This window comes from Marmota monax, unplaced genomic scaffold (assembly GCF_021218885.2).
Source record: "Marmota monax isolate L192 unplaced genomic scaffold, Marmota_monax_Labrador192_F-V1.1 WCK01_AAM20220418_F8-fsc00253, whole genome shotgun sequence".
NCBI classification, from domain to species: domain Eukaryota; kingdom Metazoa; phylum Chordata; class Mammalia; order Rodentia; family Sciuridae; genus Marmota; species Marmota monax.
Window position 1 is genome coordinate 2,317,894 of NW_026695237.1, and position 14,741 is coordinate 2,332,634.

Here is a 14,741-nt window from a genome sequence, read left to right on the forward strand (position 1 = left end):
GTGCATCTTCAAGTCCTGCTGGGCTTCCCAGAGGGGCTATTGCCAATCTCACAGGTTGACAGCACTGATTCCCATTTTGCAGATGTTAAAACAGAGGTCTGAGCAGTGAGGTCATCTGTATGAGGTAGCACAGCCTGTAAGTTGCAGAGCCAGAAATGGATCTGAGGTCCAGCTGATTCCAAAGCCCACCTGGCCCTATCCCCTCCCCATGGAGCCTCTTCCCCTCCAACCATTTCCCTTTACAAGCAGGGATGCTGAGGCCAGCAGAGGCCATTATGAACTCTGAGTTCCCTCCCAGCCGAGCAGCTTGGGAAAGCAGGTGGGCTGTGTGGAGACATGAAAGGTTGAGAGCCACGGGCCATCATCCTCCTTCTATGAGGTTCCCTTGCCATCAGTTCACTGGCTAGAGTGGACACAGAGTTCAACAGCTAAGGGGTTTACAGAGGACAGCCCACGGTGACGCCAGGGCCAGGCATGGGTCCCACCCAAAATGGGAGGAAACGGAAATGGGGTCCAGGGGTGGGGTGGGGTGGAGGCCTGGCTGGGCAGAAGATCAGAGTAGGATTGTGTCATGGAGCCCCAAAGCTGATAAGCAGCAGAGCCGCCTAGTCCAGGCTACGGGAACTCCCCAGGGGCAACTTGTCTGAGGGACACCCACTGGCCCCCTCTTGCCTGGAGCATCGCCTGGCTGCCCACACCACACTCTATTTCGGGCATGGGGTGTTATATACTGTGTGACCCTGGAGAAATCATTCAACTCTCCAAGCCTCAGTTTCCAAATCTGTCATATGAGGATTCAAATTCTTCCTGCAGAGAATGGGGCTTAGGACTTGAGATATCCAGGGGTATAGTAGCTTGGAGGAGAGTAGCTTATCAGGCCTTGGGGGTCTATGGTGTGCCAGCCTCATCCTCCAGGAAGTCAGTCAAGTTAAACTGAGAGGCTCCTCAGGTTTGTTCCACCAAAGGTACAGGGCTGGTGCGAGACAGGCATCATGCAGATTGCCCAAATAGGTGGAGGGAAGACCTGGCTCATGTCCTCCTGGCCCTCACCAGTGACTCCCTTTACCTGCTCCTTTCCCTGATTCAGGGAGCTCATTCTTTTGCCTCTTCATAGGAACAAGGATAGTTCAATTCCGGCTGGGTCTCATCCCATTCACTCTCCTTACCTTTTGGGATGGGACCACTTTCCTGAGGCTCACATCTCCTCCCACCTAGCATATTCTCAGAATATTTCTTTGGGACATCCTGGGTGCTGAGGGACAGTTTGGGAAGTGGCCCAGCCACTTCTCTGACTTCATCTCTTGGTCCAGTTGGAGTGGCCCGTTAGCTTTGTTGGGGGAGGGGAAGGAGAGGAGGCTGGGCTCCACCTCTGTGGCCAGCTACAGCCCCAGTGTGGCCTGGGCCACTTCCTGTTCTGTTTATTGCCTCGAGTTCAGGAAATCATTGAGTGACACATCCCCTACCCCCTACCCTCGATTATTTAATAGAAGCCGTGCTGTGGTCTCTCTCTTTTGGAAAATCCAGTGGGAGAAGGAAGCTGTCAGCTCGGCTCTGACATCAGTGTTGTTCCTATGCCAAGAGTCAGGGTGGCCGGGATGGGGGGGCAGGGGCGGGTGGGGCAGGGAGGAAACCAGCTGCTGGTGGCCCCTGTGACGTGAAGTAAGGCTGCCACATGGTTTCTAGGGGCGGGAACTGGATAGTAAGGAACAGGGATTGCTGGAGACATAGAATGGGGCACAGGCACAGGGTCATACCTGCCACCCCACCCCCCAGCCCTGTTACTCAGAGACCCACTGTCCCACACTGACTCACCCAGGTGCAGGGTCACACACACATACCCCAACAACCATTCAGAGGACTCACAAAGCCAGCCAGAGACTTGCGTAGTCCTGCTTTCTCCTAGCCACACAGGCAAATAAATATGCGCGCACGCAGGCAAACAAATGTGTGTGTGTGTGCGCGCACACACACACACTACATGTGAGCATACATAGGGTGCACATAGCCGAACAGAGGCAGGAACAAGCACCAAGGTGCTTACTACACACGCAAATATACAGGTGGATGTCCATTCGGACCCAATTAGACAGATAGACTCAGACCTGCCCCAGACCCATGGGAAGTCCTGAGGCCCATCTCCCAGCCTTAGGGTGCCCCAGAAAGGTGGGCTATGGCCATTCCCTCCTCCTGTGTCCTGCAGTGGGGATAAAGGACTCCTTGCAGAGGGAGGGAAGGCCAGTGATTTTCCTGTCCCCCATCTCTCCCAACCCGGGGGTTTGAGGCTGAGAAAGGGAGTGGATGGTAAGAAGCTTGGCTCTGGGAGGTCCTTTATTATGGTACAAGGTGATGCCAGGTCTCTACCCCCATCCAGAGCATCTGCCCCTCCCTGCCCAGTGGCACCTTTGGCCCATTCCTGAGCTGGAACAGGTGGAGCCTGAAGTGAAAGTCAGCAGCCCCATGCTGCCATCTGCTGAGTGGTTTGGGGAAAGTCATTCAGCCCCCCTGGGCCTGGCTTTCATCACTGATACCAGCAAATATTTTTGACTCTGACCCCCAGTAAGAAACACATTGCCCATTGCAACCAGAGGACGAAGCACACAGACAGACAACGGGAAAAAAGTGGTTCATGGTGCAACGCTTGCCTATGCTCTGAGTGATGCCAAGTGATTTTGCTATTCCATTTCCTTTTTGAAAGTGCTGGCAGCAACCCTTTAAATTGAATCCATGATTCACTAAGAGGTAAAGACCCACAGCGTGAAAACATTGCTCTCTACATCAGCCCACAAGATTCTAGGGCTGGAGGGTGCAGAACTGCTTGAAGAGACTGCACAGCCTGCCCATGGAGGGCTGCAACCAGGGCAGACAAAGGAGAGGCTGAGGGCAGAGCCTGGGATGGGACGGGTCCCCATGCAACTGCAACACCATGGCTAGGTCTCTGGCCCTGCTGGTGATCAGGATTCTGTGGGTTGCTGCTTCCCTTGCAATTTCTATCAGAAATGAAGAAAAAAAAATGCAGTCACTCTGATTCACCTCCAGGGGGTTGATTCCTGACGCAGAACCAGTCGGGAAATGGCAGGGTGATGCTGGGGGTAGCTGGCAGGAGACCACAGTGGCTTCTGGCTCCTCCTTGGCCCTGAGGGGATGTCTCTTCTCTCTGCCAGAGATTTGATGGGGTTAGGGGAGGAGGGAGCAGATTACAGCCTCTGCACCTGAGCTCTGCAGGGCCTTGAGATGGGGGAAGAATTGTATCCGTTTCACACCAAGATCAGTGGTCTGACAGACCTGGGAGCCAACTCCTGTCCCAACTCTCAGCTCCCACCTTGCCAACCTCTTTACCTAGGTGTGACCAAAGTCCCTGATTCAGGTTGGGTGCGAGCCTCTTCTGTGGCCACATGGGTTTTAGCTGGAATGGCTGTCTCGTGTTATGTGCTTTATCTGTGTTTCTCGCCCAATGTCCCCAGGACATCCTCAGGAGGCTCGTGTGGTGGCATCCTTATTTGCAGAAAGAAAATCGAGGCTCAGAGAGGCCAGTTGCCCAGAACACAGCCAGTATGTGGTGTGGGCAAGACTGGAACTCAGGTCTGCCAGGCTGTAAGGCCCATGCCCTATGCACCTGCCAACACAGCGCTGGTCAGCTGACTGAGGAACTTAAGGTGTACGGACAGCTCCAGCGTGCTTGTGGGGTGGAGTTACACTCTCATTCTCAAAGATTGAATAATGAGGCACTTTTGCCTTTTTGGACAGTATACCCAACTGCTAGGGCTGTGCGAGGAATTCCTGAACTTCTCCCTTCTCCTCTGGCCACCTGTCCCCAGTCCTGGTCTTGGGAAACACGGTTGGCCCCTGACTCCCCCAGACCCATCATCTGATAACCCTGTGCTCATTCCCCAGGTGGGAATATCAAAGCAGTGGGCTAAAGCTGGTCTGGTTTTTAGAGAACTGAGATCCTAGCCAGGAGCGGGGAGGGGGGCTAGCCTGGGCAGTAGGGGTTGTTGGTATCTGGGTCACTGGTCTTGGGGAATTCCCCATGTCCAGAGAGCTGCTTACCTGCTGAGTAACGGCTGTTGGCTGCCCACACAGGATGCCTGACTGAGAGAGTACCTTCCAACCCCCACCCCCTGCCCATGGCCACTGCCATGTGGCCCTTTCTCCTGAGTGCCCTGGGGCCCAGGAAAGAGACAGACTGGCAGGCAGGCAGGGGGCTGGTCCCCACCCCCGCATTCCCCCCACAAGGGCTCCACAGGGGGCGGCTGGTGATTCAAGCCCCTCTGAGCTGAGTGTGTCCCCATCCTTCTCAGATGGGGCCTGGGGGTGAATCAGCTCCTGGAGGCGGTAAGGCCAGGTCAGCAGCTGTCCTCAGCTCAGGCCTTGGGGGGGGGGGGGCATAGGGGAAGGAAGAACACTGCCATGCCAATTCACTCCCACACCCCATCCAATCTTTCAGGGCAGCCCTGAAGCAAGAAACTGTAGGATAGAGAAGTATCCCCTCTCCTACCTGTTTTTTCCCTCAGTCCTGGAAGGTGCCCAAGTTTCCTTGTCTGCAGAATGGGGACAAGGATCTCTCCTTCAAATGGAGGTCAGCATGATCCATGCTGTCAATGACATAGAAGGCTAGCTGGGTGCTAACAGCCACACTGAGCCCTGGGCCCTTCCAGCAAACCCGCTATGTAAGTTCATTAATCCCATTTTACAGACGAAGAAACCGAGGCCAGGCAATGGCCACTTCTCCAAAGTCACAGAGCTCATAACTAGCAGAGTCAAACCTCCAACCTGATTCTGAATGAGGTCAAAGTCCATGCTTCAAACCACCAGACTTCTACACCTACCTCCATGAGAGATTTGGCATTTTGGAAAGTGTAAAATGCTTTCAAAAACGACTTGGCAGCTACTATGGGATAATACCAAGATGGGTGCCATCAGGAATACAAATGAGTAGCAGAGCCTATCCAAGCCTCTAAGACTGAGGAATAAGATGGGTATTGACCAAAACAAGAGTGCACAGGATGAGGCCAACAGAGCCCCTCAGGAGTGTGGGAGGCTAGGCAGGCTTCCTGGAGGAAGCCCCTCAGACCCCTCACAGTGTGAGGTGGCTCTGGGGCTGCCCTGGCTTGCAAGCCAGAGGCCTGGGTTCCATACCAGCCTCTACTTTTCACTTTTTGTGTGGCCTTGAGCAAGTGCCTTCACTTCCCGAGCCTCAGTTTCCCCATGTGAAAAATAACCAGTTGGGGCATTCTTGGAGGAACTTGTGGTGTTGGGTGAAAATCAACAGAAAAGGAGAGTCTGACAGGCCATATGTGCCAAAGTGCACACAAGAGAGAGCCCTGAGGGGTGCTGGGAAGGCCCCCCCGGCCATCCCATGTGCTCCTTTCCTAGAGAAAGGACACAGCCACCTGGAGACAGCACCCCTGTGTCCTGGCCTGTCAGCCCTCTACCTAGGCTTTGGGGGTCTCCCTATGGCCTCCAGCTGTCCCTCCTGCCCTGAGGCCTGTCAAATCCCCAGCAGGCCCAGTCTGCGGGAGCAGGACAGGCAGCGGATGAAGTCACAGCTGGAAGGGGCTGGGCTGGGGCTGCCACTCTAGGGTGGGGCTCAGGGTCACAACCCTGGGAGCAGGCAGCCAAGAAGGGAGGATGCCTTCCGTGAGGGAGCAGAGGGGAACACACACACACACACACACACACACACACAGCATAGAGAGGGAGGGAAGAAAACAAACTCCGGCTGCAGCCACGTTGCAGGCGGACACTCGGCTGGGAGACCCTGTCCGGCCTTCTCCCCAGAGGTCCAGCGCAGGTGATGCCCAGACATGGACAGAAGGGGGAGGCTGGACCTGGGGCACCGAGGGTCCCAGAGCACTTGGGGAGCACGAACTAAGTCAGGTACTGTGAGAGGGGAGACTGAGGCACGGGAAAGAGACTGTCAGAGCTGGGATTAACTAGCCCTAGCGTCAGTGACTTCTAGACACACTTCCTGTTTCCTGTGGGGTGGGGCTGAGATTAAATGGAGACTGGAGTGGATTGTAAGGTTGATAGGGGTCTGGGGAGCCACAAGAGCTGTACAAGGCCCAGAAATCCAATGAAAAGGATGTAGGGGAGAGTCCAGGGCACGGGGTGGATGGGGTAGCAGCCTCTAGAAGTCCCTAAGAAGCTTGGGTTGGGATACAGGGGATTTATAGACAAGGCCCACAATGGGGCCCTGGTCAAATGGGTTTGGGGTCCAGGTTAAGACAGTCAGGCTGTCAGGTAACAGGCATCTGTGGGGTGTAAGGGTGGGACAAGTGGCTAATTCAGAGTTCATGCTCTGAGTACTCAGGTCTTAATTAAGGTTCTGGGGTAGAGGGAAGGGGGTGAGCTGGGGTATCCTGGGATGTGGAGTTGCTGAGCCAGGCATGTGGGTGTACACTGACCCCAGAGTACCATGTGAGAACCTCCACCGCACCCCAAGGAAGAAAGAAGGTGTGTTGGGGAGTTGCAGGAAAAAGGAAAGGGAAAAGGAGAGCCATTCTCCACTCTATGGCCTCTTTCCTGTTGGGAAGTACCAGCTGGGATGGGCAGTTTTATCACTCCACATCCAACGCCCTGCCAGGAGACCATGGGGGAGCAAGAACCTGGATAGAGAAGGGTGTGTGTGAAGGAGGGGGGACAGTGGCAGGCAGGAGGGCTCGTCCTGGCACGATGAGGGAGGAGCTGGGCAGGTCTGGGATGTGGCAAGAGGCAGGAGCTGGGGGCATGGAGGATGGGTAAGGGGGCGGGCAGAGGTGGCAGGGACCAGGCCAGGCTGTGAAAGTGCCCTGGCATTGGAAAACCAATTCTTCCATCAAGATCTTGGGTCAGGGTGAAGTGGGGGGAGGGGGTTGGAGTGGGGTACCCAGGAGAATGAGATGTCTTTTGGTATAGGAGGACCTGGCCACTTGGGGGACAGATGGCCCTAGATGTATGACCCATATTCCCTCACCTTATTTTTGTTTTTACTGCTTTTTATACAGGAGTCCCTGCGCTCATTTTGCCCTGATCCCTGCTATTCCTTACTGTCCCTCACTCATATATATCAATCTGCCTAGCTATTGCAGATACCAGAACTTGCAGCCCTGCCTTAGAGACTAGAAGCATCTTTTGGAAGCCACCATCATTCTCTGAGGCAGAGCTCCAGGGAGCTTTCAAGGAGGGTCAGGGAGCCCCTGGGCACTTCTCGGTTTCCCCAGCCATTCCTCAGAATCCTGGGGAGGAAGCCAGAGTCTGATTTTGCCAAACTGTCCTTGGTCTCTGCTTCAGGTGTCCCTTTCAGAATAGAAATGCTGAACCACTTTCCCTGAAGCTTCTCTCCAAACTGTCCCCAAATAACCAAGTCACAGCCACCCCCACCCCCACCCCGGTGTCTTCCTAGCTGGTTCCCCAGCCTCACGGGTACCAGTAGTCAGCAGAGAAGGCATTACTGATGACCATCAGGGGGCCTGTCCCTTGGGACCCTGGGCAATATGTTCCCTTTGAGCTCCTCTTTGCCCAGTGGCAATGGGCAGGTTGGAGAAGGTCACGGTATAGGTGGCTTCCAGCACTCACATTTCCGCCTTATACTGTCTAAAGTCCAAGCCCGGCCCCAGCCCCTCTTCCTGGAACCTCCTTCACCGCCAAGTCCCAGCCTGCCTCTTCCCACTTCCCCCCAGAGCCCCCTGACCAGGGGCCACAGGTGCCAGCCGCAATCTGCTAGTCCAGTTTCTTGACACCTCCCCAAACCCAGGTGAGTCGGGGGTTGTCTGGGGGTGCCCATTGCCTGGGGACCACCACTGACTCGACTTGGGGGCACCCTCCTCACCAGGCCCACCTTCAAACAAGGCCCAGGGCAAACCACTCAGGAAAACCACAGGGCGTTTTGTCGACGACTTCATTATAATTTTATCAATCAAATTCTTAGAAGAGGGAAAAAAAATCTGTCCTCCCCTCTCCCCCCACTCGTCCCCCCCCCTTCACTCTCACTTTTCTTCCATTCATAATTTCCTATGATGCACCTCAAACAACTTCCTGGACTGGGGATACCGGCTAAATATAGCTGTTTCTCTGTCTTACAACACAGGCTCCAGTATATAAATCAGGCAAATTCCCCATTTGAGCATGAACCTTTGAAAACGGCCGGCATCTAAGGTTCCTCCAAGGCCCCTGGAGTCCAGCCCATAATGAAGGTCTTGGCCGCAGGTAAATCCACCCGCCCCATGCGGGCTTCCGCGTCCCCGCTGAGGGCGCGGCGGCAACTTTGGGACTCTTGGCGAGCACCAGCGGGACACCCGCCCGCCACAGACACTCGGACACTTGGGGCGCCCGCGCAGCCGGTCCGGCCCGCCGGAGGCGCTGGGTGGCGGCCGGGAGCAGCGTAGCACATGGTCCGGGCACCGCACTCCCTGCCCACCCGGGCCAGCAGGTTGGCAGCAAGCGAGGGGGCCAGCCGCAGCCTTCCTCCTCCGCCTCCTCCTCCTTGCTCCTCCACTCTCCCGCGCTGCTTTTCCTTCTCTGCTTTCTCCCGGATTCACCCTCCCTCTTTCTTTTTCTTTCTTTCTTTCCGCTTTCTCTTTTCCAACCGCGTCCCGGGCTGCACCCTGGGAGGGGCTCAGGCGGCCGAGCAGCTTGCAAACTCCGGCCCGGGACAGGAGCAGGTGCCGCCTCCATCTACTAGTGCCTGGAAAGCCTGTGGTCTGCACTAGGTGAGATAGGGGTGTGGAGCCCCCGAGCCATCCCGGGACCTTAGTACTGCCTGGGGATGCTGGGAGGAACTGGGGACCCAGGAGAAGTGAACTTGAGGTTCCACGGTCCCTCTTGTCCCTGCAAAGGGAATCCGGGCAGGAGGTTGGCTGACCTCAGCCCCTACCACCCTCAGGTGCCTTATGCTGGGTCCTGGAACGGCAGGTCTGAGGGTTCCTGAGGGTGAAGCCGGGGCAGGCGCCGGGGGGGGGGGGGGGGAGGGGTGATCCGGGACAGGCCCGGACAGCTCCCAGATCTCCTGGCACCTTTCGCTTTCCTTCCTCCCCGCCCACCCCGCTGCCTGCGACCTTTTCCCTTTTCTCTTTCCTGGTTGCACCATTTCCTTTCCCTCCCCAAGCCAGGTGGGGGGATGTGGTCTTTGCCCTAACCCAGGGCCAGGTGCAAGGGACGCGGACTCAAGGGGACAGTGTGATGAGTGGTGGAGTTATAGGGGGTGGGGTGCATTATGGCTTGGGGATGGAGAGTGGGAACCTGCAGGGTGGAGCCGAGGGTCTCCCAGAGGGGAGTGGCTACAATAGGGAAATACCGAGATGGAGGAAATGAGGGGATGGATGATAGCAGAATTAGGCGCCAATTGGTTCAGGGAGCCAGAATCAAGCTGCAAGTTTGAGAAGATCAACAAAAATCCCCAGGGATTCCAGTTTGGAAGTTTTGGGCTGCAGCGGGCTGGTGAGCGTGAAGGAATACTAGGAATCTGGATCATTCTGAGAGGTGGGATGATAGAGGCCTCCTTGCACCTGCTGGGCCTGGGAAGTGATGACTCCCAGCCAGAGGAGCAGAAGGCCTGGTGTCTTTGCTGTCTTGAAGGAGGTGGGCCAGATGTTGAGTGTCCCCTGCACCCAGCTTCCAGCTGCTGTGAGTAGCTTCTGTCTTGCCTCCCTGCTCCTTCACTCAACCCAGGGAATGTGATGCTTGGTGTGCATCAGTGAGTGGGACACTTCTTCCCTCCACAAACACTTGGAAACCCAGGGTGAGATAAGAAAGCTGAGAGATGCTGAGGTAGCCATCTGAAAACGGGGAACAGAGAAACAGATGCAGTAACACAGTGAAAAGTAGAAATGGTTGAGCCTTTGCCCAAACTCCATCTAATGTGCCACGAACCCCAAACTACCTTTCTCTCCCTTCTGTTCATCACAACCTTTTGTCTGTTACCAGGAGTCATACCCCTGCTACTGGTTCTGCACTGGAAACACGGGGCAGGGAGCCCCCTTCCCATCACCCCCATCAATGCCACCTGTGCCACACGTCACCCATGTCACAGCAACCTCATGAATCAGATCAGGAACCAACTGTTGCAGCTTAATGGCAGTGCCAATGCCCTCTTTATTCTCTATGTAAGTTACCCCTCCCCCACAACCCCCAGGATACAAAGGAAGAAGAAAGGGCGGAGAAAGAGGGGTTTGCAAATATCTGTGGAGGTTGTTCTGACCTGGGGTGGAGGGAACCTTTTTGTAGTTAGAGGGAGTCAAGGGGAAAGGACTTGGTTAAACCATGCCCAGGCTCCCTCTGCTTCCTTCCCGGCCCCCAGACTAGGCTCTGAGACTGGAAGTTGCTTTCCCAAGGTGGCCAGTTAGTGAGGGACAGAACTGGGGTGAGAAGATGGGGGCCTGGCACTTCTGATCTCTGCCACATGGAGCAAGAGGCCAATGAAGAGAGATTGAGAGGGATAAGGCAGTGAATGGACAGGGAGGTACCACTGAGAAAGGGAGCTGTGTGTAACTGGAGAGATACCAGGAAGAGGGCGAGGGGAGTGGGTGAAAGTGCAAGTGTGTGTGGTGTACCAGCAGAGGTGTCACTGATGAGATGCCGCATTTTCCTTTCTGTCTCCATGCGGTTATGGTGATGGTGATGACAACTGCCTGTATGATCTAGTCCTTGACCGTTAGCAAGTGCATTCACACTTATGAGTACTTCTAGCTCTCATGGCAGTTCTAGATGCTGACAAGACAAGGAATTGGGTCCCCATGCCATAGGTGGGGAAACTGCAGCTTAAAAGTTTGTCCCAAGGGTTGGTGGCAGGGCTGGATCATCAACCCTTGACTCCCACATCACCTTTCCTCTGCTCTTCTACTTCTCAGTACACAGCCCAAGGGGAGCCATTTCCCAACAACCTGGACAAGTTGTGTGCTCCCAACGTGACGGACTTCCCACCCTTCCACGCCAATGGCACAGAGAAGGCCAAGCTGGTGGAGCTGTACCGCATCATTGCATACCTTGGCACTTCCCTGGGCAACATCACCCGGGACCAGAAACTCCTGAACCCCAACGCTTTCAGTCTCCATAGCAAGCTCAATGCTACAGCAGATGTCATGCGGGGTCTCCTTAGCAACGTGCTATGTCGCCTGTGCAATAAGTACCATGTGGCCCATGTGGACGTGACCTATGGCCCTGATACCTCGGGGAAGGATGTCTTTCAGAAGAAGAAGCTTGGTTGTCAGCTCCTGGGGAAGTATAAACAGGTCATCGGAGTGGTGGCCCAGGCCTTCTAGATAGGAGGTTTCATGAAGTGTGCCATGAACTGAAGGGGTCTCGGGAGCAGGATCCAGATGTGGGGGGCTCTCAAAGTGTGGCTGAGGCCTGGGGCATCATTAAACCCAAAATGGGGGCTGCTGGCAGCCCAATTGGGTGGGCTGTGATGGGGCAGCACAGAGTCAAAACCTCCACAGGCAGCCTCTATTCAAAGCCCACCAGAGGACATGCCCCTTTCTCTGGGAGATGGCATCCAGGACTGGAGAAGTGTGGGCAGGATTTCTGCCCTCATTTGTCCCTCCATCCCTTGCTCACATTATACAGTGAGGAGTCTGGGGAGTTGTTCGGCTCTCTGGTAGAATGACCACCATCTGTGCCTTTGTGGCCCCTTTGGTAGCCTTTGGAAAGCTTGGTTTCCAAAACTTGGGTGGGCCAGAGGGGCTCTAAAAGGACTCCTTGTACCCTAGAAGTAGATGGAAGATAGAGAAGGGGCTCTGGGGTGGGAGGCTGTCTTCTCTTGAGTATGGTTGGAGAGCTCAGGCCTAGGGATTGTTGGGTGGAAGGTTCCAGAAGGTCGCTGGTGTTCAGTGTCTTGGGATGACAGTGAGGTCAACGTCAGGCCCAGGAAGGAAGAGGCTGAAAGGAGGAGAGGTCCCAGAAGTCTTAATGGCTTTTCTTCCTCTCCTCTGCATTATTTTCCCACTGTCTGGTGTGGCCAGGATCTGGAGGCTAGACCTGAAGGTGGGGGGTGTGGAGGTGGGCAGAGGCGGGGCAGGTTGTGAAGTTAGGTGAGGAGGTTCAGAGGTGATCCAGAGTCTTCCTTCTGGGGAAGAGTCTGTAAGGGAGGGAACAGGTAGCTCAAGAGTAGCAGCTCACACCCGAGGTCCTTCGGGGCCCTGTGAGGTCACACAAAGGTACTTGAGGGGGACCAGAGGCCGACTCAGGTCCCTAGAGCAAGGGGCAGCAGAACTTGAGGTCAGGGTCTCAGGGATGCCTGAGATCCAAGAATGCTGTGTGTCTGACTCAGCTTGATTACCTATTTATTATGATATCCTATTTATGTTAACTTATTGGTGCTTTAAACGGCAAAGTCAATTCCCTTTCCTTGCTCCTTACCCAGCAGAAATAACATGATGGTTCCTTCCACAGGAGCCAGGGCTTAGGCTTCACTTAGCAGAGCCAGGTCTAGAAGCTGACGATGTTACAGTGGAATAAGCCTTATGGGTGAAGCTTAGAGGAGGGTCAGGATCTGAGAGAACTGGCCAGCTCTCTCACCCCACTGTGACTCCCTTTGGGGGTGGGTGTCAGGGTCCAGGTGGCAGAGCCTGGGCCAATTTGTGGAGTGGCCTGGTGCTTTTTCTTTTCTTGGCTCCAGGGGCTTCTGCATACTGTGCTCTGGCACCCCCTGGAATCGTGCTGCCAGGGGTACCATTCATGGTTGAAATGTGTGACCCTGAGGCAGTAGACATGGTAGCCCTATTTCCTGACCCATTGCTGATCCCGTGTCCTCATCAATGAACAGTTGAGGGATCCTAGAGCGATCCTGACCCAGCACCCAGCATGCTTCCACACAGTGGGAAACTCCTCGGGTGGCCTGAACACCCACAGAGGGCGTGCGGAGGAAGCTGGGGCAGTGCAGGGATTGTGCAGCTGCCCTGAGCTCCAGAGACCGGGGAAGCCAGGCCCAAGATGCCTGGGACACAGACCAGGAAGCTGTGGTCCCTGGTACCCCGCCTCCCTCCCACTCCCACCCATGTCTGGGCTCCCAGGCAGGGAACCCGATCTGATCTCTTCCTTTGTGCTGGGGCCAGGCAAGCTGAGAAACGCCCTCGGGTCTGGGAGCAGGGGAGGGAAAGAGGCAGCCAAGCTGGGCAGCTGTTGAGAGCAGCCTTCTGGCTGCTTCTCAAACCCCTAGCCGGCGGTGATCCTAGCAGTTCAGCCACGGGATTACGGTACTGATGATGGTATTTCACATCACTTTGCACCTTTCTCTGTTGTTCTCTAAGCACTTTACCCAGATGGCAGGTGGGCAGGCAGCAGGCAGGCCCTGAAGCCTGGGGTGGGAAAGTCTAGGAGTCATCCATCTCAATGGCTAGACTAAGATGTGGCGGTGTGTGGCCAATGACACCATAGCAGCTGCATCTTTTCCTATCTGTTTATATGTGGGTCACACCCTTGTCCAGGATCACAGCCTGCTACCCTCCTATCTGTCTGCTCCATCGGGGTCAGGACTGGCTGCATTTCTCCAAGTTGAGCTGCAAGAAAGACAACTTGTCTGAAAGCCAGAACGGATGATTCTGTAGCTGGGAGCCTGGGGCTGGCCGGATCTTGCTATCATCTCATCTCCCTGTGGACATGGATTCCCTGGGCTGGGCCCACCTGGCAGCCTCTGAGGTCTCAGGAACCAAGAGAATCTCCTCCTTCCTGCCCGCTCAGTCCCTTGGCTCCATGATGCGCTCTGTCTAGCCCGGACTCTGCCCTGCAGGCCTGGTTTTCAGTGCTCTTTCTAGATCTAACTCCAGAAGGTTGGCACCCACTTTGCACAGCATCACTGAATTGTGGAGCATTTGTGTGAAAAAGCTTTGGGGACAGGAAATTGTGCATTTTGGCATTTCTCATCTGCAGGTGTTGACCACCAGCTGGCATGATGGGTTGGATGCCTGGGCCAGAGGAGGAGAGATGGGTCATCTGTAGAGGACAGGGTAGGAGAGTCATTTTGCATTTTATGAAGAGAGATGTATTACAAACCTTATTTATTATTTAAAAATTTAAACCAAGACAGCACTGCTAGTTTACTTGTCTCTTCTCCTTATCCTCCTCATCCTCCTCCTTGACCGAAGCAGTCCAGCTCTGCTTTGCTGGCTCTCCAGAGCAGACATTGCATTTGAGATCGGAGTCCCAGAATCCAGCACTGTAGCAGCCAGGTAGCAATTTCCTTCCAACGGTACAGATATTCCTATGTTAAAATAATCTCTACCCCCGCCCCCCAATCCTGGTACCTGGGCTTCATCTCTCATGCGCATTGCTAGCTCAGTGGGCCCACCATGGGGCCTCAGATGTTTCCCTCCTTCCTTTCTATTGGAAAGGACTTGGCCTTGGGCGACAAATTCCTCTTTGATGAATGTACCCTGTGGGAATGTTTCATACTGACAGATTATTTTTATTTATTCAATGTCATATTTAAAATATTTATTTTTTATACTGAAGGAATACTTTTTTTTTTTTTAAGAAAAAAGAGAAATGAATAAAGAATCTGTTCTTGGCAAACCCTCTGGAGTGTATTGATGTGGGGAGACAGGGCTAGAGGGGCGGGGATGGACCCTGTTCTGGTGGCCCATTAGGGTGGGACTTGGCTATACTAAAGATGGGAGGGTTGGAAAAGTTTTATGTGGGGGTACCTTCACTGGGTAAGAGTGCTGGCAAGGGCAGGGGTGGGTAAGTGGAATTTTGGCCTGAGCAGAATAAGGTAGATTGTGTCCAGATCATGAGGGGCCACCAAAGATGGGGTTGCATTGATTGTATGTGGG

At 54.7% G+C, this 14,741-nt stretch overlaps 1 protein-coding gene across 1 annotated transcript; it reads left to right on the forward strand.

Annotated features, from left to right (window-relative positions):
• The first annotated feature begins 5,679 nt into the window (after positions 1-5,679).
• Positions 5,680-14,481, forward strand: Lif (LIF interleukin 6 family cytokine). Its single transcript, XM_046439518.2, has 4 exons — positions 5,680-5,877; positions 8,066-8,184; positions 9,901-10,079; positions 10,824-14,481. Exons 2-4 carry the CDS (start codon positions 8,166-8,168, stop codon positions 11,232-11,234), a joined length of 609 nt encoding a protein of 202 aa, XP_046295474.1. The 5' UTR covers positions 5,680-5,877; positions 8,066-8,165; the 3' UTR covers positions 11,235-14,481.
• The last annotated feature ends 260 nt before the right edge of the window (positions 14,482-14,741 follow it).

Coding starts and splice junctions, on each gene's coding strand:
- Lif (XM_046439518.2), top strand. Junction 10,080..10,823: donor ATGCCCTCTTTATTCTCTAT/GTAAGTTACCCC, acceptor TCTACTTCTCAG/TACACAGCCCAAGGGGAGCC.